Source organism: Propithecus coquereli, unplaced genomic scaffold (assembly GCF_000956105.1).
Source record: "Propithecus coquereli isolate 6110/MARCELLA unplaced genomic scaffold, Pcoq_1.0 Scaffold3, whole genome shotgun sequence".
Lineage (NCBI taxonomy): Eukaryota > Metazoa > Chordata > Mammalia > Primates > Indriidae > Propithecus > Propithecus coquereli.
The window spans coordinates 2,766,210-2,789,667 of NW_012148618.1; the positions used below are offsets into that span (position 1 = coordinate 2,766,210).

General features: G+C 40.7%; 2 protein-coding genes and 1 pseudogene across 2 annotated transcripts in view; all 3 read left to right on the plus strand.

The window, feature by feature from the left end:
* RNASE11 (ribonuclease, RNase A family, 11 (non-active)) overlaps positions 1-1,125 on the plus strand; it is a 12,481-nt gene extending 11,356 nt beyond the window's left edge. The window contains exon 2 of the mRNA XM_012649247.1: positions 323-1,125. Coding sequence (XP_012504701.1) covers positions 342-941 — 600 coding nt within the window. The 5' untranslated portion in view covers positions 323-341 and the 3' untranslated portion in view covers positions 942-1,125. The remainder of the gene's footprint in view (positions 1-322) is intronic.
* Positions 1,126-11,878: 10,753 nt separating this feature from the next.
* LOC105814184 lies at positions 11,879-12,958 on the plus strand (annotated as a pseudogene).
* Positions 12,959-22,438: 9,480 nt separating this feature from the next.
* RNASE9 (ribonuclease, RNase A family, 9 (non-active)) lies at positions 22,439-22,975 on the plus strand. Its single transcript, XM_012649088.1, has one exon. It carries the CDS (start codon positions 22,439-22,441, stop codon positions 22,973-22,975), a length of 537 nt encoding a protein of 178 aa, XP_012504542.1.
* Positions 22,976-23,458: the final 483 nt, after the last annotated feature.

Below are 23,458 nucleotides of genomic sequence, written 5' to 3' on the forward strand. Positions count from 1 at the left end.
TAGTTGTTTGGCTAATTTCTTTCTATTTTCAGTAGAGACAGGTTCTTGCTCTTGCTCAGGCTGGTCGCGAACTCCTGAGCTCAAGCAATCCTCCTGCCTCAGCCTCCCAGAGTGCTAGGATTACAGGCGTGAGCTGCCGCGCCCGGCCTTATTTACTTTTTCATTTCAGAATATTACGGGGGTACAAATGTTTTGGTTACATAAATTGCTTTTGTATCATTTGAGTCAAAGTTATCCCCACATAACGTGCATTGTACCCGTTAGGCGTGAATTTACCTGTTCCCTTCTCCCCGCTCCCTATTTTTTATCTTTACTACAGGAGGGATTACACCAGATCTGAGATGGAAACCTTCTCTCTGCTGCTACTCAGCCTGGGGTTGGTACTTGCAGGAGTTTCAGAAAGCAAAATGGAGATAATTAAAGAAGAATTTACAGAGGAAGAGATGCAACATGACATGGCAAAAAGTGGCCAAGAAAAACAGATCTTTGAGGTATTAATGAACTTGACCCCGTTAGATAAAAATACCAGCCTCAGCACATCCAAGGATATTATGTCTTTCTCATCACTGACATTCAGAAAGTTACATTATAGAGTCCCCAAGGGAAACAGTTCAGGTGATGGCAAAGAGTGTTACAATGACATGACCGTTTGGAGAAAAGTTTCAGAAGCTAATGGGTCATGCAAGTTGAGCAATAACTTCATCCATGGCCCCTCGGAAGTGATCCATGGGGTCCACAAGGCCCCAAGCTGCAAGTTTGGACAGAATCCTGGCATAAGCTTCTGTGAGAGTCCAGAACTGGAGAACACTATGTGCCAGCTCACTACAGGCAAACAATTCCCCAGATGCCAATACCACGGTGTTACTTCATTAAAGAAAATGTTGACAGTGCTGACAGGTCATTCTCTAATGAGTTGGTTAGTTAGTGGCTCTAAGTTGTAAATCCCACAGAGCTTTGAAACTAGGGTCTAACTAAAGAAGGACATATTTATGCTGATTTTTGTTTCTATCCTTCCGTTATTCAGATCTACCCTTTAGCAGTATAGTAAATTCTTGATTATTTATACTAATTGAAAGACTGAAAAATCCAAAATTGTGAATAATTCAATTAAAATTTATAACTGATCCTAGAGTATAGATTCTCTCTCTTTCTCTCTGACACAAACACACACACACACACACACACACACACTTTTCTTCTGAGCCAAACTGAATTCCACCCTAGCTGTACCCTATAGCCAAGAGGCCGAGTCCATTCAATTGGGAAAAATTAAGGAGAGAAGGCCCCAAACCAGTATGAATAATTACGAGTCAATTTGTACTGCCAATGAGACTATTCAGATAAATAGTAAATGAGTGAGGGAAATATTATTATCACTGCTTCTCTTCAAAGAAGTGTGTGCATTGATGTGTGCGCACACGCATGAGCACTCACCCACACAAGTATGGGTCTGCCTGTCCTTTAGCAGTTGCCTGCGGAAAAAGATCTTTTGGCTTAGCAGGTGTTCTCAGTGTCCACAGCTCCAGCCTTATGCAGTCTCCATTCCTCCACCCTCATCCCCATCTTACAGGTTGATGTCAAGATAAGAAATACAGCTCTTATTGCAACTTTTTTTTCAAGCAAAGTCTTGATACCCTGGGGCTATAGGGTATCAAGGGGCCAGCCATGGAGAAATACATGAGGCAGAAAGATAGGAATAAGAAGGAATAAGGAATAATAAAGATAGGAATAAGAAGTCTATGCCAAGTACCAGGCAGGATTGGTCTTCAGCATGAATGTTTTTCTGATATTTTAGTGAACTTTTCCACTATCAATTATTTATTTGTAAGTCTTCATGGTTCAACACTCTGCATAAAGTATGAGCACTTATCTTGTTTATTGACTTGTGCCTACATGCTCTGTTCCCTCCTATTCATCTTCCCTCCCTCCTGAAGCCACTCTTTCTTAATGTTCTAATTTTAAATAAATGCATGTAAATGAATGTTATGTCACTGTAACATTTTTCTTATTGTACATAACTCTTTATATGTTAATTTTCCCAGCATTGATCATATTTGGTGCAGGATTCTCATTATATTGGAACTGCAAAACTCTGACAATCACCCAATATGCAACATTACAGGAACATTTTTGTTTCTTTTAGCTGGGTTTTCCTTGTCAGTGTGGTGGCTGCTTAAATAAATAATCACTATGGATTTGGCCAAACAAGTATGTAATTAGCACTCAATTTTCACTTGGCAGCCAGAGGAGAGAGTGATTGATAGAGGGAAATACCTGGGTCCCAAAGGTCTCTTCTCTGTAGGAGGAGAACCCAGAACCCAGGAAGGGGATGTGCTCGAGTTCCGCCCCAGGGATAGTTTCATGTGGCGACTCTGATGCTACCACCCACTCACCAAATGGAAGGGTGGGTTCCATCCACAGTAGAACAGTCTGAGCAGTCTCCTCTTGGTTAAAATTTAGTTCGAATCTGAGTAACTTCTTTCCTATAGTAGGATTTCCAGCTCTGGCTAAGGGGCATGTCAGCCCCAGAGACAATAACTATTTAAGTGCTAGGAGAGATTTTTTATAATATGCAAGAAAAAGCAAATCCTGCGTAGTTTGGAATTAAGTACTGATTTTCTCACTCACCAAAGGAGAGGAGAAAATACCCAGAATAGATATCTCTTTTTAGACCAGGAGTGTCCTTTGAAGAGGCTTAGTTAAGACCAAAACTTTACACTTCTCTGAAGGAAGCAGGAGCTCTGGGTCCCAGTCCTTTGGAGCCCCAATTTCCCAGGATCTATCACATCCAGGATCCATACTATGAGGTCTGAAGGATGCCTAATGTGGAGGCGTCACAAACAGTTAGTGCCCCTGAGGGCTAGCACTTCTCATCCTTGAAGGCTGTCACCCCTTTGACATCATGTGCATCCTAAGGTCCCTCATAAGGATGATGGGCAGGGAATTTCATATGTTAAAATACTAAGTTTTTATAATGTCTCTTTTCTGCTCCCAAACCACAGACGGCTCCTTTTTTCTCAGGCTGACTTTCAAGTCCCCTAATGCTCCATTCTCATCTTACCTAACCTGTCTCCAGCAAGTGCCCTGTCTCTGTCATTTTGAGGCTACCCTCTTCACCATCCACAGAACTTGCTGCATCCTTGTCTTCACTCCTGGGGCAGGCTTACCTCAATGCCTCCTTTTTCCTTTCTCATTCTCTCATCTCAGCCCACTCAATGACCCAAACTCATCTGACTAGAAATAGTGCAACAAATGTCTTTTGCAATTGTTAGAAAAACAAGTGAGAGGTAGATGTATGTTATATCCCTGTACCTGAAAGGAAAAATTCGAGGGCATGAAATGAGATGACAAAGGGGACAAATCCAATTTTAAAAGGGCCATGGAAGGGAGAGTCAGGTAGGGAAAGGAAGTTGAGAATGGAATCATAGGTTTGTGGAAGAGATGTTGAGGGGGTTAGTTAGCGTAAGAGAAGTACTCTTCTTGTGTCTAACCATTCCCTCTATTTTCCCAACATAATGGGTACTAAATTTCTTTTAAGCAGCAATTCTAAAGTGAAAGCAAATCCCTGGCCTCAAGTGCCCAAGATGATACTGAAAGAAGGAGATCGATCCATTGTAACATCACAGATAAATTCTCATATATTCTGTGAAGTAGGCCTCCCCACGCTCTCCTAAAGTCATTTGCCCTCCCTGGGATTCAGTTTCCTCATCTACACAAGGAAACAGTTGGATTAGATCTGGGTCTCAGACTTAGGTATGCGTCAGGATCACTGTGGCAAAGTCTTCAGGCTGTGCAGCCAAATAAACCTCCGTGCTCTCAAGGGACAGAAGTTCAGTGAGGTACAGAGTGCCCAGCCAGACCTTCTTTCCTGGGCTCTCTGAGCAGGAGTGATTTGCCACTTCCAAGTCCAGTTCTTACGACATTGGACTGCACTCCTCTGTGATTTTTTTCTTCTCAACAGCTAGATCCCCAAAATGGACATGAGTGTTCCCCAACTTTAATCATGAAAATGATGAAATGATGATAATGTCCCAGGAATGGCCTGAAGGGCAAAATGGAAGGAAGCCACATCCCCTGAATAACTGTTAAGCAGTTATTTTGCTAACCTGGACTGCTCATTTTGAGACTGTTATATGGAAGAAAAATAAATATTTATATTTTTTAATCTACTATACTCTGAAATTGTATTCCATGAGCTTAGCCTTACCCTAACAAATGTAATAACTTCAGGAGCTGTTATTAAATACAAACCCCTGAGCCCTAATCCCAGAAGTTTGGGTTCTACAGACCAGAGATAGGACTATAGCAGAGGGGTCTTTTACAAGTGTATTGGGTTTGCTGATGTGCTCCAAAGTTTGAACACCACTGGATTAAATGAAATAAAATCTTTCTTTCAGTCATAGAACATTCTAGTCCTAATGAGGGAAAAAATGTTGCTGCCTATGCATTCAGAGCTTTCGAAGACAGCACCGAGGCAAAATAATTGAGTTTAACTCAAAGAGCCTCTACCTGCCACAGTCTCCCAGAACTAGCAAGGCAGTCTCTTTATCCTGAAAGTTCCAAGCCATGAGATACATCTATGAGCAAACACAGGGCACTGAAAGGTACTCGTTTTTCCAGAACAGTGGCTGACAGGTTGAAACAGGTGTCACACACATGAAATGCATCCTTTTTCCTCCAGAGAACTGGCAGATTTGGGATAAGATGCCTGTTTTCAAAGTCCTTAATCCTTCTCATTTGCAAAGTATGCTAAACTTTTTCAAAATCACATACAGCAATCATCACAAGCATATTTATCAGTAATAGCAACAATAGTAATAACAAAAATTGAGATTTTATGATGTGCCAGAAACTAGCCTAAGATATAAGTGTTCTCTTTTTGTTCTCAGAACCATCCCCATGAAGTAGATATTGTTATTATTCCTACTTTAGTGATAAAGAAACAGAAATACAAAGATGTTAGGCAATGTACAAGGTCACACATGGAATAAGTACAGGACATGGAGAGCTTGTCCTCCAGGAGCAGCAAGGACAGTCTAATTCCATAGGCCATACTTTTAGCCACTCATTTATTTTATTTTATTTTTGAGATGGAGTCTCACCCTGTTGCCCTGAGTAGAGTGCCGTGGTGTCATCACAGCTCACAGCAACCTCAAACTCCTGGGGTCAAGCGATCCTCCTGCCTCAGCCTCCCGAGTAGCTGGGACTACAGGCATGCGCCCAGCTAATTTGTTATTTTTAGTAGAGACGGGGGACTCGCTCTTGCTCAGGCTGGTCTCGAACTCCTAACCTCAAGTGATCCTCCTGCCTCAGCCTCCCAGAGTGCTAGGATTGCAGGCATGAGCCACTTCGCCCGTCCTAACCACTCATTTTTATTTGACAAGAAAAAAGCAAACTTGCCCATAACCATACAGAAAGATAATAGTGGAATGCTCCTGAATAAAGTTGACCCCACAGGATTGTTTTGAGGATTAAATGGTAGCTATTGTTATTATTATTATTTTAATTTTGATTAGATCAGGGCACTGTGCTAAGTGCACAATTAAAATTTTTTCCCAATCTATAAAAAGGGTTGATATATTTAATGTAAAAAGAGATCTATCAGTTTAATAGGAAAAAAATGAACATACCTACAGAAAAATAAGAGACACAAACAAAAAATTAACCAAAGAAGATATAAATGGTTGTTAAACACTTGAAAATTTTCTCCTTTCTACTAAATGTACTATAAATAAAAACAATGTGCCATTGTATTTTACCTACCCAATCAGTAGAAATAATATTAAATATATGACATAGTGCTGGCATAGGTGCAGGATTGAGACATTCTCATGCACTCCTCCAGGGAAAACAGATTGGCACATGTGCTGTCTTTCTGGAGAGCAAGGTGAGCTCAGCCCCATTCTGGTTTGCAGGTCCTCTGCACAGCTGACTGCTTCGTCTCTCTGTTCACACTACTCCTTCCTCTTAGACATCATTTAGGTAAGAGTTCTGGCCCTGGTGGTCTCTGAGGTCGGGTCCTCATTGGAGGCCTGAGTAGGCCCTGGAACTTATCTTGCCTAGGGTCAAAGGGCAGGGCCATAAGAGCCCTGAGCACATGAGAGCTCTGGGACAAGCTGCTGTGCCTGTGCTCGCCTTGCTCTCCCCAGCTCAGGCAGTTACGGGGACTCCATGTTCTCCTGTAAGGGAATGTGGGCTGAGCTTTTCTGACATTTCATATTAAATTCCCCTCCTGAGAGCTCTTCTAGGTACAGAAAGTGGAGCTGGTTAGAGGTGGAATATGGGGGCAGAGGGCAGGGTTGGGAGGATGGACCTTGAACATGCCCACACAGAGTGTGATGGCCCTCATCTCCCCTTCCTTAACCTTTTCCCTTCGACCCATTTCTATCCCTTCCTCATTCAACTTTCATATTCTCTCCTCTTGACTAGATTGTGCCCTCAATACATCTCCCTTTTGTGCCCACTGTGACTCCACTATTTTATTTTTTTTTAAGCTTTGCACCATTCAACTTTATGTGTTCTTCTCTATGTGTCTGGCATTCACATTCATTGTCCGTATAGAGTGACAAATTGGACAGATTTCTGGAGCCTGGACAATTGTAAGACTCTCACTTAAAGGCTGATATGAAATAAGTCCTGGTTTCAGCCCCTGTGGGAGTAGTCCACGTGTTAATACAGGGCTTGTGGAACATGTGGGTCTGAGTTACCCAGGTGGGAAAGGAAACTGCTAGACGCCCCCCTACCCCAGGTTCGCATGAAGTCCTTTGAGAGGATGCCCCTGAGCAGTTCCCTGTTCTGCTAAGTTCCCCCTTGTCTTCCTCTAGAAAACTACAGAAGTGCTCAGCTGTCTTTATACTTAATATAATCATACTTAATCATACTTAATCATACATAAATAAATCATACTTAATATAATCATTTTTTATGAACTGCTTCTTTTTGTGCCTGATTATTGTGCAGTATGATAATGCCTACAAGTGTCAACCAATGTGTGGCAAATTATATTGATGGAAATTTTTACCCCACAGTTCAAAAATTTCTTCATTCATTAAAAATTTTATTCCTCATGTCAGACAGTCACCTGCCCATAAATTACAAAAGTTGAAAGGCATGCTCATGTAGGCCTAGAGTAGTTGAATAGGCATTTGAACCTAGAAAAGAGACATGTACAGGATTGGGCATGGTGGCTCACGCCTGTAATCCTAGCACTCTGGGAAGCTGAGGAGGAAGGATTGCTTGAGCTCAGGAGTTCGAGACCAACCTGAGCAAGAGCAAGACCCCATCTCTACTAAAAGTTAAAAAATTAGCCAGGGCTGGGCGCGGTGGCTCACGCCTGTAATCCTAGCACTCTAGGAGGCCGAGGCAGGTGGATCACTCAAGGTAAGGAGTTCGAGACCAGCCTGAGCAAGAGCGAGACCCTGTCTCTACTAAAAATAGAGAGAAATGATCTGGATAACTAAAAATATACAGAAAAAATTAGCCAGCATGGTGGTGCATGCCTGGGGTCCCAGCGACTTGGGAGGCTGAGTTAGGAGGATCGCTTGAGCCCAGGAGTTTAAGGTTGCTGTGAGCTAGGCTGACGCCACAGCACTCACTCTAGCCAGGGTAACAGAGTGAGACTCTGTCTCAAAAAAAAAAAAAATTAGCCAGGTGTCGTGGTGGGCACCTGTAGTCCCAGCTACTTGGGAGGCTGAGGCAGGAGGATCACTTGAACCCAGGAGGTTACAGTGAGCTATAATGATGCCACTGCTCTCTACGTGGGGCAACAGAGTGAGACTCTGTCAAAGAAAGAAAGAAAGAAGGAAAAGAGAAATATACAGTAGTCACATCTTCTTATCTGAGGTTTTGCTTTCCATAGTTTCAGTTACCTGAGATCGACCATGGTGTGAAAATGTTCAAGATATAATTCGTAAGTTTTAAATAACCTTCATTAAAGTATATTGTTATAATTGCTGTATTTATTATTATTAATCTCTATTGTGCCTAATTTATAAATTAAACTTTGTCATAAGTATATGTGTGAATATATATATATATACAGAGAGAGAGAGAGAGAGAGAGAAACTTAGTATATTTAGGATTTTGTACTAGCCACATTTCAGGCATCTGCAAAACATCTTGGAATGTATCCCCCGCAGATAAATGGGGAAACCTATAATGAGATTACAGTGAAATTATGGTGGCAGAATAATAATAGAGTGGTTAATGAGTAGGAGAGGAACCAGAAGAGTAAGCAGATGTCACGTTTTAAACAGATTGTCCAGGAGAGAATGCTAGGATTCACCAGAGAAGCGATGGGAAGGACCAAAAGTGAGTAAGGAGGGGGTTCAGAGCAACTTGGCTGGCTGAAGACTGGCAAAGAGCCAGGAGAAGCTCCTGCATGTGGAGAAACAGTAAGAGAGAAGCCCCCAGGGCTCCACCCTCTGAGATGAGCTTTTACGATCTTGACTATAAGAGAATCCCCTGACCCATGTAGGTCTTGGGACTAACACAGGGAGTTGTTGAAGACTGCACAAAGACATTGCTCCAAAAAGAGAACCCATGTGGAATCCCACAGGCATCTCAGACTAGCGTAGCATGAGCCAGGCACCATTCTAAAAGCTTAGACACCGGAGAAGTGCAGGCATGCCTGCAGCAACTGTACAGCTCGGGAGAGGGAAAGAGGAGCCGAGGTATTCTCATGGACCCCTGAGAAGGTCCCCACTGATCTGCTATGGGATTGCTATCTTTGATTTCAAGCCCACAGCTGGTGTCATTGTGAGATTTTAACACTGGGCTGCACCCTGCCTTCAGACTGAGTTCAAGGTGACATGGCTGCAGCTGCCATCCAGTCAGGAAGGTACAGGGGAGACCAAGCTCTCCTAAGCACCCTGTTACTGGCAGCTGTGGGATGGCGGACTATCCTGCCCACTCCATTGCAGCTACCAGTAACACCAACACAGACCATTTGGGTCCTAGTGGATGGCTCCACCACTGCTACTGCCACCTCCCACATCATGCCAACTGCCCAGGGGCCTGAGAACCCACCAACATATGTGGCCCTCTGCTCCAACTACTAAATTCTGAGAAATCCACCTGAAGGCCTGAGAATTGGCCCTCCAGGACACACCAATACCCGCCAACGTAAATTGCTCTGGGGCCCAAAATCAGGTATACGAAGCCCACTGCTTCCATCACTGGGGCCCAAAGACTGGCCTGGCTGGCGTTTAAGTCCCCAGCAAAACTTCACCACAGTCTCAACTAATAACAGTTCCCTAAGCCACTAAGGAAATCACAGATGCCAATGACCCTGTGTACTGTCTAAGAAATGATACAAAGATCACACTACTGCAGGCATCCAAAATCAAAGCCAAGGTGTCCTACTCAACCAACATATATACATCTTCAGGAAAAAATTCTCTTTGAAAGCAATTTCAAAAACTCGTAACAATTGACTGGTACATCAGATGCACAGATATCAATGGAAAGACATGGGAAACATAAAAAAAGCAAGGACAAAAGGACCACAACAATTATCCAGCAATGAATCCCAACCAAAAAGAATTCCTGGTCGGGCATGGTGGCTCATGCCTGTAATCCTAGCACTCTGGGAGGCCAAAGCGGGAGGACCATTTGCGCTCAGGAGTTCGAGACCAGCCTGAGCAAGAACGAGACCCCATCTCTACTAAAAATAGAAGAAAATTGGCTGAACAGCTAAAAATATATATAGAAAAAATTAGCCGGACATGGTGGCGCATGCCTGTAGTCCTAGCTACTTGGGAGGCTGAGGCAGGAGGATTGCTTGAGCCTAGGAGTTTCGGGTTGCTGTGAGTTAGGCTGATGCCACAGCACTCTAGCCTGGGCAACAGAGTGAGACTCTGTTTCAAAAAAAAAAAAGAATTCCTCATAATGCCAGATAAAGAATTCTAAATATTCCATATGAGTTTTAGGATCGACTTTTCCATCTACACAAAAAAGAGGTCATTGGGATTTTGATAAGGATTGCATTGAACCTTTAGATCAATTTGGGAAGTATTGCCATCTTAACAATATTAAGTCTTTCAGTTCATGAATAATAATGTCTTTCTGCTTATTTAATTCTTTAATCTCTTGTAGCAATGTTCATATAATAGTTTTTAGTGTATGAGTCTTGCACCACCTTGGTTAAATCTATTACTAAGTATTTCATTTTTTTTAATTCAGGATATTATGGGGGTACAAACATTTTGATTACATGAAATGCGTTTGCCTCGTCCAAGCCAGGGCTACAAGCCTGTCCTTCCCCCATACAGTGTGCCCCATTTCCATTAGTTGTCGGTTTACCCCCTCACTGCCTCTACCCCCCAACACCAGACTGGCACCCAGTGAATATTACTACCATGTGAGCACCTTAGTGTTGATCAGTTAGTACCAATTTGATAGCGAGTACATGTGGTGCATGTTTTTCCATCATGAGCACATTATGCTAAGTGAAATAAGCCAGTCCTCAAAGGAAAAATACTGTATGAGGTTACTTATATGAGGTTCCTAGTATAGTCAAATTCACAAAGATAAGAAGTAGAATGGTTGTTTCCAGGGGCTGGGGGGAAAGCAGAATGGGGAGTTATTTTTAATGGGTACAGAGCTTCACTTTTTGATCACAAAAAGGTTCTAGAGGTACATAGTGTGATGCCTGCATGACCCTGTGAACATTCTTTTTTTTTGAGACAGAGTCTCACTCTTTTGCCTGGGCTAGAGTGAGTGCCATGGCGTCAGCCTAGCTCACAGCAACCTCAAACTCCTGGACTCAAGTGATCCTTCTGCCTCAGCCTCCTGAGTAGCTGGGATTACAGGCATGTGCCACCATGCCTGGCTACTTTTTTTTTTCTATATATTTTTAGTTGTCCAATTAATTTTTTTCTATTTTTAGTAGAGATGAGGTCTCGCTCTTGCTCAGGCTGGTTTCGAACTCCTGAGCTCAAACAATCCGCCCGCCTCGGCCTCCCAGAGTGCTAGGATTACAGGCATGAGCCACTGCGCATGGCCCCTGTGAACATTCTTAATGCTACTGAATTGTACACTTAAAAATGGCTAAAATGGCAAATTTTATGTTATGTATATTTACCACCATTAAGAAAAGATAATTTCTTCTTCAGTAAAAAAAAAAAAAATTCTAAATATTGATTCTAAATAAACTCAATGAAATACAAGAGAAATCTGAAAACCAGTATAAAGAAATCAGAAAATCAATTCAGGATATGAATGAGAAATTTGTCAAGGAGACAGATATCTTAAAAAGAAGCAACAACAGAAATTCTGGAGCTGAAAAATTTGTTGAAGGAAATAAAACCACATTCAAAAGCTTCAAGGATAGACTAGACCAAGCAGAAGAAAGAATACCAGAATGTGAAAACAGGTCTTTTGAAATAATCCAGTCAGACAAAAATAAGAACAAAAGAATGAGCAAAGTCTTCAAGACATCTGGAACTACATAAAGCAACCAAACTTATGAATTAGCAGTATTCCCAAGGGGTAAGAGGCATCAAAAAGTTTAGAAAACCTGTTTAAGGAAATAATCAATGAGAAATTCCCAGTACTAGCGAGAGAATTAGACAGACAGATACAGGTGGCCCGATGATCCTGAGGCAAATATATTGCAAAAAGGACTTCACCATGGCATATAATAATCAGAATGACTAAAGTCAAAAAAGAGAATTTTTGCCAGGCCAGCCTGGCTTCCAGGGGCCCTGTTCCCCCCAGCCCAGTCCCCACTCCCAGCAGCCTGGCTTTATGACTTCATTTGCTGAAGTCACCCAGAGACAATGGCTGAGCATTCGACCCCTGCAAGTCCAGGCCCAGCCCCGCACATGCCTGCCTGCAGTGTGAATGAGGACGATCGATGCTGGCCACTCCTGGCACCATGGACGATGCCATGGTCCTAAGGAAGAAGGGTTACATTGTGGGCATCAATCTTGGCAAAGGCTCCTATGCAAAAGTCAAATCCGCGTACTCTGAGCGCCTCAAGTTCAATGTGGCAGTGAAGATCATCGACCGCAAGAAAATGCCCACTGACTTTGTAGAGAGATTCCTTCCACAGGAGATGGACATCCTGGCAACCGTCAACCACCGCTCGATCATCAAGACCTACGAGATCTTCGAGACATCTGACGGGTGGATCTACATCGTCATGGAGCTTGGCATCCAGGGCGACCTCCTCGAATTCAAGTGCTGGGGAGCCCTGCACGAGGACGTGGCGTGCAAGATGTTCCGCCAACTCTCCTCGGCGGTCAAATACTGCCACAACATGGATGTTGTCCACCGCGACCTGAAGTGCGAGAACCTTCTCCTTGACAAGGACTTCAACATCAAGCTGTCCGACTTCAGCTTCTCCAAACGCTGACTGCGGGACGGCAGTGGCCGCATCATCCTGAGCAAGACCTTCTGCGGGTCGCCCCCATACGCGGCCCCCGAGGTGCTGCAGGGCATCCCCTACCAGCCCAAGGTGTACCACATCTGGAGCCTGGGCGTAATCCTCTACCTAATGGTCTGTGGCTCCATGCCCTACGATGACTCTAACATCAGGAAGATGCTGAGCATCCAGAAGGAGCATCGCGTGGACTTCCCACGCTCCAAGAACCTGACAGGCGAGTGCAAGGACCTCATCTACCGCATGCTCCAGCCCGACGTCAACCGGCGGCTGCACATCGACGAGATCCTCAGCCACTCGTGGCTGCAGCCCCCCGAGCCCAAGGCCATGTCTTCTGCCTCCTTCGAGAGGGAGGGGGAGGGCAAGTACCAGGCCGAGTACAAGATGGATACCCGGCCGGGCTCGAGGCCCGACCACTGGCCTGAGCATAAGCTGGGGGCCAAAACCCAGCACCGACTGCTGGTGGTGCCAGAGAACGAGGACAGGATGGAGGACCGGCTGGCTGAGACCTCCAGGGCCAAAGACCATCACGTCTCCGGAGCTGAGGTGGGGAAAGCGAGCACCCAGCAGTAATGAGGGCCAGGGGCAGTGGTGCAAGGTTTGCACCCCCATAAACTATAAGTAGACAAGGAACAAGTAAAATTTGTCAATTAAACCACTGTTGTGATTACGTTCTATTAGCTTTCTTCCACTTAGTAGCAAAGACATTACTTACTGACCACCAAATAAACCACTAAGTGTATACAAGCAAAAAAAAAAAAAAATAGGGGCTGAGCACCCAGCTTTATCAGGACGTCTGCATGCGGTATCCAAGAGCAGGAAGACGTCTGATGTAGCAGGCAGTGGCTGATGGCTGGGTGCAGTAGAGGGCAGAGTTAACCAGCTGCGTTTGAAGCCACGTTCCCTGAGTACAAATCCTGACTCGGCATAGCTGTGTAACCATAAACAGGTAAGTCACTTAACCTTTTTGTGCCTGTTTCCTTATCTGTCAAATGAGGATAATACTGACACCTACCACATTGGTTGGGATGAGGATTACATAAATTAACATCCAGTAAAGTGCTCATAATAGTGCCTGACACAGTAAGCACATACAAATGACAGAGCATTTTTGTTCCGCCAGCTGGATCTCCACATATATTTCTTCATTCAGATTTCTGACTTACTCAAGTCTAGAAAACCTTGGCACAGCTTTCTCTGAATTTATACCTGCAAGTATCCTCTTTTATAACAAACGGATTATGCCGACACCCAGCCACATGCTCTCTCGTGCTCACACTCATGGCGCAGCAGCAGGGCGGGGCGCCTCTGCCTACCCCTGGCTGCCTCCTCTCGCACACACATGCCCCTTTCTGAGTGGCTTCTGAAATATCCCTTTCTCATTTGCTATAAGGTGAGCCATAAAGAATTTACTAACAATGAAGAGAAATCCCAGATTAAGGATCAAATGCTCCAAAGACAATGAGCTTAAAAATAAATTCTGGAAAGTAGTTGTTTTGGGGGAAGGAAGGGAATAGGACTAAGAAGGGGGACAAATATAATCACTGCAATGTGATAAAGTTGGGTGGTTATACTGTTTATTGTTTTATTTTCTACACTTTTCTATTTGTTTGAAACATTTGAAATCTTTTTTTTTTTTTTAGTAAAAAAAAAAGAGAATTTTAAAATTAGCAAGACAGTACACTTATAACTTTGACTCAAACTGTACAAAAACAAATTGTTTAACCCAAACGTGTATACTCCCATAATATTCTGAAATTTTTTTAAAAAAGAGAATATACTGTAAATAGAGGTGCTGGGATAGTGAGCTTAAACAACCAGAAACCTGATTTTTTTCTAAGAAAACTTTCTAACAATCTCTACTTGGGATATGTATCCGTTCCAATAAAGCAGTAAATCTGTATAGGTCACATATCTTACATGTGATGATTTCATATTCATTTCTCTTTCATTAGCCCAAGATGAAAAGCCACAGGGTAGATTGCAAGCAAATAATAAACATACACCAAATTCAAAATAAAATTAAATTACCAAGAGAAAAGTATCTAGCCATCTATAAAGGAAACTCCATCAGACTAATAACAGACTTCTCAGTAGAAACTTTACAGGCCAGAAGAGAATGGGATGGCATTTTTCAAAGAGCCAAAAGAAAAAAACTGTCAGCCAAGAATTTTTTATCCTGCCAGAATAAGCTTTATAAATGAAGGAGAAATAAAGTCTTTCCCAGACAAGCAAACACTGAGAGATTCATTACCACTAGATCAACACTACAGGAAATGCTCAAAAGTGTCTTAAACATGGAAATGAAAACATACAAAAACATAAAACTCAAATATCTAATAAAACAATCACATAAAAGAAGAAAGGAAAGGAATTAAATGGCAACATGACAGAAGTTCAGCAAACCACAAAGAATAAAAGATAGGGAAAAAGAAGGAAACAAAGAATTTATAAAACAACAAGAAATCAATTAACGATATGATAAGAACAAAATCTCAAATATCAATATTAACCTTGAATGTAAATGGATTAAATGCTCCCCTTAAAGGATATAGATTGGCAGAATGGGTAAGAAAACATGATACAACTGTATGGTGCTTACAAGGAATTTACCCATAAAGACAGATATAGACTGCAAGTAAAGGGGCAGAAAAAGATACTCCACACAAACAGAAACCAAAAGTTAGCAGGAGTAGCCATACTTATATCAGATAAAACAGACTTTAAATCAAAAACTGTAAGAAAAAAAAGCCACAGAAGTTCATTATACAATTATAAGAGTATCAATTCAGCAAGGGGATATAATGATCCTAAATATATGTGCATCCAACATCAGAGCACCAAGATTCACAAAACAAATATTATTAGACCTAAAGAAAAAGAAAGACAGCAACACAATTATAGTGGGAGACTTCAACACCTCATTCACAGTACTAAACAGATTGCTGAGACAGAAAATCAACAAGGAAATACTGGACTTTAGACCAATTGGATTTAACAGACATTTACAGGACATTCCACCCAACAAATTGGAATATACGTCCTTTTTATCAACACATGGAACATTCTCCAAGATAGACCCCATTTTAGGTCCCAAAACAAGTCTTAACAAACTTAAAAAAAAATCAAAATCATACTAGGTATCTTCTCAGACCACAGTGGAATAAACCTAGAAATCAATATAAAGAGGAACTTCAGAAACTATACAAATACCTGGAAATTAAACAACATGCTCCAGAATGATCACTGGGTAAATGAAAAAATAAAGAAAAAAATTAAAAATTTTTTGAAATGAATTAAAATAAAAACACAACATACCAAAATCTGTGGGATACAGAAAAAGCAGTGCTAAGAGGAAATTTTATAGCATGAAATGCTTACATAAAAAAATAGAGAGATCACAAATTAGCAACCTAACATTGCACCTCAAGAAAAGAAAGAACAAACCAAACCCAAAATTAGCAGAAGAGAAGAAATAACAAAGATCAGAGCAGAACTAAATGAAATAGAGATGAAAAAAATACAAAGGATCAATGAAATGAAAAATGGATTCTTTGAAAAGATAATCAAAATTGATTAACCACTAGCTAGACTGACCTAGAAGAGAGAAGATCCAAATAAACACAATCAGAAATGAAAAAGGAGACATTATAACTGACACTACAGAAATAAAAAATGTCATTAGTCGCTTTTATGAATAACCATACACTCACAAACTAGAAAACCTAGAGGAAATGAATCAATTTGTGAAAATATACAACCTCCTGAAATTGAACCAGGAAGAAATAGGTCTCCTGAATAGAGACCATTAATGAGTAGTGAGATTGAATCAGTCATAAAAAAAATCCCAACAAAAAAAATCTCGGGACAAGATAGATTCATAGCCAAATACTACCAGATACAAAAAGAACTACTGCCAATCCTACTGAAACTATTCCAAAAGATTGAGAAGGAGGGAATTGTCCCTAACTCATTGTACAAAACCAGTATTGCCCTGATACCAAAGCTACCAAAGGATGCAACAAAAAAAAGAAAACTGCAGACAGTATAAGGAGCTAAATTTATCCCATACCCAGGGGCACACCACAGACCTTAGAAAACCTGAAGAGAACATCATTGCTTTCAACGATGTTTTCTGTGTAGTAATTATTGCTTGTTTCCTGTGTGATAGTTCCTGTCTATATCTGGTTGGATTGGATTCAACAATTTATTACCAAATAAAATGGAAAACAAAGTATCAGTAGCTTAAAGAAGGTTGAAAATCTTCTTCCTCATGCAAAAGAAATCTGGAGGGAAGGCACTCAGGGACTGGCATGGGTGCCCATGTTTTCACCAGGAAACTGGGCTCACAGGGTCCACTCTGCCAGCCTCAGAATGTGGTTTCTGTTCTCAAGGACACTCTCAGGATGAAATCGCAGCTGAAATTTCAGTCAAGACACACATATTCCAGATCAACATCACGAGAAAGCTTCATAGGACCAAAGGGACCTCTCTTTCTTTTACAGAGTCTTCTTGGAAGTCCTACAAATGAGCATTTCCGATTATATCTCATGGTTAGGATTTACTCAAATGGCCACTTCTACCTGTAAGTGGGATATAGAAGTTCGCTAAGCTGGATTTTGTTCCTAAGGGCAAAGCAGAGCATGAATGGCCGAGGTTGGTAACTAGCAGTAGGAAAAAAATGTACTTTAAACAATAACTTCTGTATAACTCATCTTTTAGGAGTCCCTTATATGGGGGACATATATCTTTTATGCATTACAAAGATTTATTAGGGAACCAGTTAAGGAGGATAATGTATAAACTGGCATTTTGTACCTTGTAATTAAGGTATTGGCATTTTTTTTTTATTGCTGTGGAAGACTGGAAAAGAAAGGCAGAATTTCTTTATTTTTATAACACAGGAAGTTGTCCTACCTTTGGGTCTCAATGGTTCAAGTGGAAGTTAATGGCATTTGTGTTAAATTTTTAAAATTTTAGGTATCTGAAAAGCAGGGGGAAAAACACTATGCTCAATATTAAGACTATTTATAACAGAAAGAGAAACTGTGATGATGCCAATTAACACCCACATACTGAAATTTTTTTTTGTATTACTAGAATAACTTCAGATCCCTGGATTCCTCTAATTCTCTAAGAAGGATGGAAGACACCTAAAATAATAACTAAGTAAATTTAGCTGCCACCCTCAAGAGTTGGGGATGTGGTGCAGATACGTTGGATTTAGAAAATAAAGTAACATTTTTTTTACACCTGAGTTTGAGAAGCAAATTCATACTGCACGTGTTTCAGAAGTATTTTTCTCAAGCTGTTGTTGGTCTATGAATTTTATTTTTGGTGCCTTTTGACATAAGAGATTATTATTTTGTAATTTGTTTTTGATGAGATTTTCTGTGTACTCATGTATATGGTATGTGATTCAGTTTATGTGTGTGCAGTCAAATCTTTCAATAATTTTCTTTATGCCTGTGCTCTTGTCTTTTTAAATAAGGATATCCTTTATTGACTGTGAAACTATGGAAAATAAATTTTACTATATTTTTATTCAATATCTTTAATGTTGTTTTCAAAATATTACTTTGATATTTAGTCCATCATAAATTGAGAAGTATGTGAGTGTGTGTGTGTGTGTGTGTGTGTGTGTGGTATGAATACTGGGATCTATGTTATTTTTTTCTTAATACAGAGCCCACTGTCTCACCAGATTTATTTTCCTTTTCTAATACAAAATCTATAAGATAGCCCATCCTAATATATTCCATGCTTCTATTTTTATGTTATTCCTGATCTCTGAGGAAGACCAACTTATGAAATAAAACAAAACCCATGGCCATATCCCAGTATATACCTTCTAAACTTACACTAACATTCCAGGAAAAAATAGTAAATATCTATCTAACTAAATAAGGCATGAGTAAAAATAATTTTTTAAAAAAACCTGCAATCAATTGTGAAGAGATTTTTGTGAGCCCGGAGCTGACTTGACTCTATCTTTGCAAAAAGCAATGTCAAAGTTGCTGGACAGTTGTGCACCGAAGGTTGATTTTCAATTATTGAGAAACTTTTGGTTTGTATATATCTATTCTGTGTGCCTCTTTAAGCTTTGAAATTCACATTTTTACAGTGGACTTTGGGGAGTAAATGTCTTGCAAAAGACATGATACACCTGTGAACCAGCTGATTTTCTATTTCTCCACAAGGGTAATATTTTTTCCAGATTTTCCCATCCTAATACCATTCTCGGTTTGGTCATGGATATAAAGACTGAGGAATAGATACTGCCTCATAACTGTTGTGAAAAGTATAAATTTGAACCTGACTAAAATCTAAATTTTTCTACTAAATTTAACTAAGATACCCTGGGACTTACTCACGAAAGTTAGCCTAATTCTAAGGACTATAGTTTTATAATCTATCTTTTCTCAACCACTCACACTAAGGAATTGACTTTTCCTGATGCTGATGAAAAATGATAGTTCACATAAAAATGTGAGAGTCTGGAAAATTGATACAATATTTAAGAACATACCCAATCCATATCTTAAAACTTCACTTCTTCAATGACATTTTATTGTTAGTTTGTGTGAATCTGTAAAATTGACAGCTTTAAAAATAAGAATAAAAAACTAAACAGAAATATATCATTCAGAAATAATACTTCATTAAGATTTTCTTTTATTTTTTCTGTTTTCCCCCATGTAATTTCCATTAATCAGGATCATGCTATAGATACAGTGTTTTGATTTTTCTCCATTCATTTGCAGTGTGTTTTGCTACCTTTATATTTGGTCTCCATTCCTTTTTGTGTAGTAGAGAACAGCCCTTCTGTCAGCAACTGGGATTCTGCTGGGTTTTAATTGTGTAGTTTTGCCTTTACTTTTCAAGGAAGGATATGCATTTCAGGCTGACCAATCAGAGGACCCCACATCCCTGAATTTATTCATATGAGAGATGCACAGCCAATCAAAAGGATTATTTTCCACATTGGGTGAAGGTGGGAGGGGAAGGCACTTCCTCCCATTGTGACCCTACATACAAGGCTACAAAAGTGACCATGATTGACTCTGTCATTACATGGAGAGATTCTACATGAGAACGAAGTTAGCATACAAAGGAGAGCAGAGCAGGAGAGAGTGAACAAGAGTCTAGTGAAGAATTTGATTTTTTTCTCCTACTGTACCTCCTGGACTTCCATCTTCTGTGAGTATATGTAGTACCTCTTATGTTTAAGGTAATTTGTTTGGGATTTCTCACTGTCAGACAGTCCTACTACTGTGATATCATAGCACAAAATATTCCATATCTCTAAAATTTCATTGGTTAATACATTTGCAAATTCTAGAAAAAGCCCATTCTAAGATTCCATAATTTCACGAATATAGATTACTGTCTTAATAAATACTAGTTCTTATTAAAATGGCCATTATTGATGTATATATTATTGTTATTGCTATTAACATATCAGAATCAATTACATCTTTCCCATATTATTAGACATATACATTTTCAATCTTTGTCTTTCTTAGATAAACCTTTCTGTCCCTCTTACCACAAAAATTATTGCACTCCCTCTCATTATTTCCTCAGCTTAGAATTCTAGGTATTAAAATACTCTGTAAAAAAGCATCTGGCTTTTAAAACCTTTTAAATATCTGCCATTGTTTTCTGTCAAAAGGATAGTAACAATTTCTTTCTGATCAATGCATGATTGGCCACCTTATTATACTCTTATCAGCACTGAATTTGCAAGGTATTATATATGTTCTAAATATTTTATTATAAATATAAAGTATGCCCTGTGCATGTCCTCAGTCCTGTAGCCCTGCTGCTGTATGAACAAAGGGAAGGGCCACAGGACCCTGAACCCTGCTGTTCATGTATGTGCTGTCCAAGCCCAAGATGTTATAGAGGCTCCCCATTCTCATTATGGGAATGTGTGCTGAGATCACTCTTCTGAAAAGACTCCCTGGAGGACACTGATAAGGGTGTGGAAGCAGGGATGGGAAGAACGAGTTATGAACATGGTTTCACGCCAGAGTGCCCACTCTCACATCACCATGTCAGACAATTATTTTCTTTTTTGTTCTATTCTCCGCACTCCTATGCTGAACTTTCCTATTGTCTCCACTTCCTGTTGTGTCCCCTAACATCCAGCTTTCTTTATCTCTACAATACTCTGGACTTTACCACTCACAAGATTGAAATCCAAACCTAAAATCAGCCACAGCTCTCCACCTCCATCTCCGTCACATATAGACTAGGGACTCTGGGTTACAACTGTTAGAGAATCACTCAGGTTAGAGGACATGCTAACAACAACAACAGCAAAACAGTGCCTTTATTCTCCTGTTGTTTCGGTGATGACTATAATGTATATAAAGTCCTTAGCATAGTACATGCCATATAACTGCTCATTTTGTTATCTATGCTATCATTATTTTTATTTTAGGTTGACCCCAACAATGTATTTATGAGCTGACAAAATTTGTTCTTCTCTCTTCGTAATTCCAGGATCCTGCCCTCTCACTGAAGGGCAATATCCCCAGTATTAGGATCTCCCCAGCCCAGCTCTTGAAACATCTGTTCTCTGAAGGACAGACAGCACAAGGACTGAATACGGTAAGTAGACCACAGGCAAAGGCAGGCCTAGAAGGCTGCTCTCCAGGCTTCTTAGATCTTAGACCTAAGGTACTTGCCTTTCTCTAAGAGGAAAGCCCCTTCCAAAATTAATGAGAAACAGTCAGATTTGCAATAGGAATAGAAAATGATAAATAAGCCCAAGAGTCCTCTATGAAAGAGGAGACTGTGCCCTGAATTCCTTAGACATGTTACTACTGCTCATTAGCCTGTAAGGAAAGTTTTAAAAAAATTATTTATCATAATTTACCATGCAGCATAATATCATTAATATGTACCAAATTGATATTTTCATTCTTTTTAAAATGATTTTTAATGTATGTCATCTGCTTAGCATTACACATTAGTATAGCAAAGACACTTGCTCATAACTTTTTAAAGTATTGGGGAAATATTAGTGCAGCCTACTGCAGGTGAAGAGACATGGAGACACACAGAGAAGTCATGTAATGATAATGAAGTCTCTGATGATGAGGTCGCCATAGTTGCAGACAGGCACACAGTAAGGAAAGAGTTTAAGGGATACAAAAATTTGATCATAGCAGAAACCATGAAGTCTACCTAAGAAAAGAAAAAATGAATGAGAAAAGCAGAAATAAGTGATGCACCTTAGTGGGAGAACTATGCCCAGAGGTAAGACTAGACATAGTTGCGAAATGCACTAAGCAGTATCAGGCAATGAGGCAAGGGTACAAGCAGACACGCAAAGAAGCTTAGCACCTTGTTTACTTGGGTGCTACATACCTCACTTGACCTCTCCTCCAAGGGCATCTATCAGCAAGAAGAGAAAGAAAGTCGTATGTTGAAGAATTTTCCTCAACAAAGAAGGATGTTAAGGAGGGGAGGGTGGATCACTTAGGGCTCTTTTCAGTGCAAGTTACGAAGGGACAAGATACATTTGTTCCAGGTGGAAGGAACAGGTGTGCCTCCTCTCTGCCTCCCCCTCTCTCTCCCCACAGCTGTCTAGATCTCCTGTCTCCTTCCCTCCACCTTCATCTCTCCTTTCATCATTCTTGTGTCCTTCCCTCTCTCCTTTTCCCTGTTCCCTCCTCTTCCTCTCTCTTCCTTCCTCCCTCCCTCTCTCCCTCTCTCCCTTTCTCTTTTGCTCTTTCTCTCCCACACACACACTTTCTCTCCTGTCCTCCTCTCCTTGTCTTCTTCTTTCTTTCACCTTTCCTTCCCTTATTCACAGTCTTCAGGACCAATATACACCTGGTAAGCTCATTTCTTACTCAATATTTCAGAGTTATTTAAACAGAGTCTGAATTGTCACTTACCATTATTTTAAAGTCTTACAGCTCAGAACAGGAACAGCAATGGGCCCTGCCCAGGACATAGAAGCTAACATACTATCACAAAAGAACATATCTCATCACTTTTGTTCTCCACAGAGAAAGGAGGAGGACTCTGGCCACCATGCACCTACTGCTTCTGCTGCTACTGCTGCTGCAGCCACTGCAGCTTCAAGGGGGAGCCCGTCAGTTCGCTTCATATGGTAACATAAGTGAAGAATTTTTAGAATATTTGGAGGAAGTTCGGGGTACAGGGCCTACCAGACCACCCACCAAAAAGAAAATTGTACAGATGTTCATGGCTGAACCTGGAAGACCTTTAACGGACAGGGGTTATTGTTCTGATGAAATGAAGTTTAAAAATGTTCATTATAGGTTCCAGTGTGTGACAGAACATTACTTCATCGATGTGTCATATGAGGAGATGAAAATGATGTGTAGCAACCCAGTAGTGCCATGTAAGAATGGAATTGAAAGATGTAGGAAAAGCAATCAAATAATACATGGAGTGTATTGTAATTTCATGCAAGGAGACAGAATGCCAGACTGTCAATATGAATCTTTTTACAGGAAAGGATATGCTCTTATCACTTGTCGATGGAAAAATGAAACCCAAGAATTTATTCCTGATGGTGTAAATGATATAGTCGCACCTGACTAACAGATAAACATCATCCACCAGAAATGTGTCTTTCTTCCACCGTCATAGCAGAGTATTCTCTAAGAGGTTAGGGTGGGAGGATATAATCCTGGTAAATTTTGATTCTGCTCATTTTAATCAGTCACCTCCCTCTCTTTTCCCCCCACAACACCACTCAAAGGCAACATGGGCTGGGTTCACAGATTGTTCTCTGAGATGTGGTTTCACACAGGTCACATAATTCAGCATGTCTTGAATGTGTTGTGGGTATAAATGCCTGCAATGAAAAGATGACCAGCACCAAGAGGAACAGGAAATGGTTGCCTGAAGTGTGCTCCAAAGACACATTCATGTGATTCTCTAGTTTGGCAGAAAGAATAAAGTGCTTCATTCTAGTGCAGTGGCTCTGGTATGGTTATGTGTGGTTTCTAGATTTGGAACTTTCTTCCTTGTGACATAATTTGGCACAAAGAGAACTCAAATCCCATTGAGACATTTGCACAA

What these genes read in the sequence shown, in the direction of transcription:
- RNASE9 (XM_012649088.1), top strand. Translation starts at nt 22,439, where the DNA reads ATGCACCTACTGCTTCTGCTGCTACTGCTGCTGCAGCCACTGCAGCTT.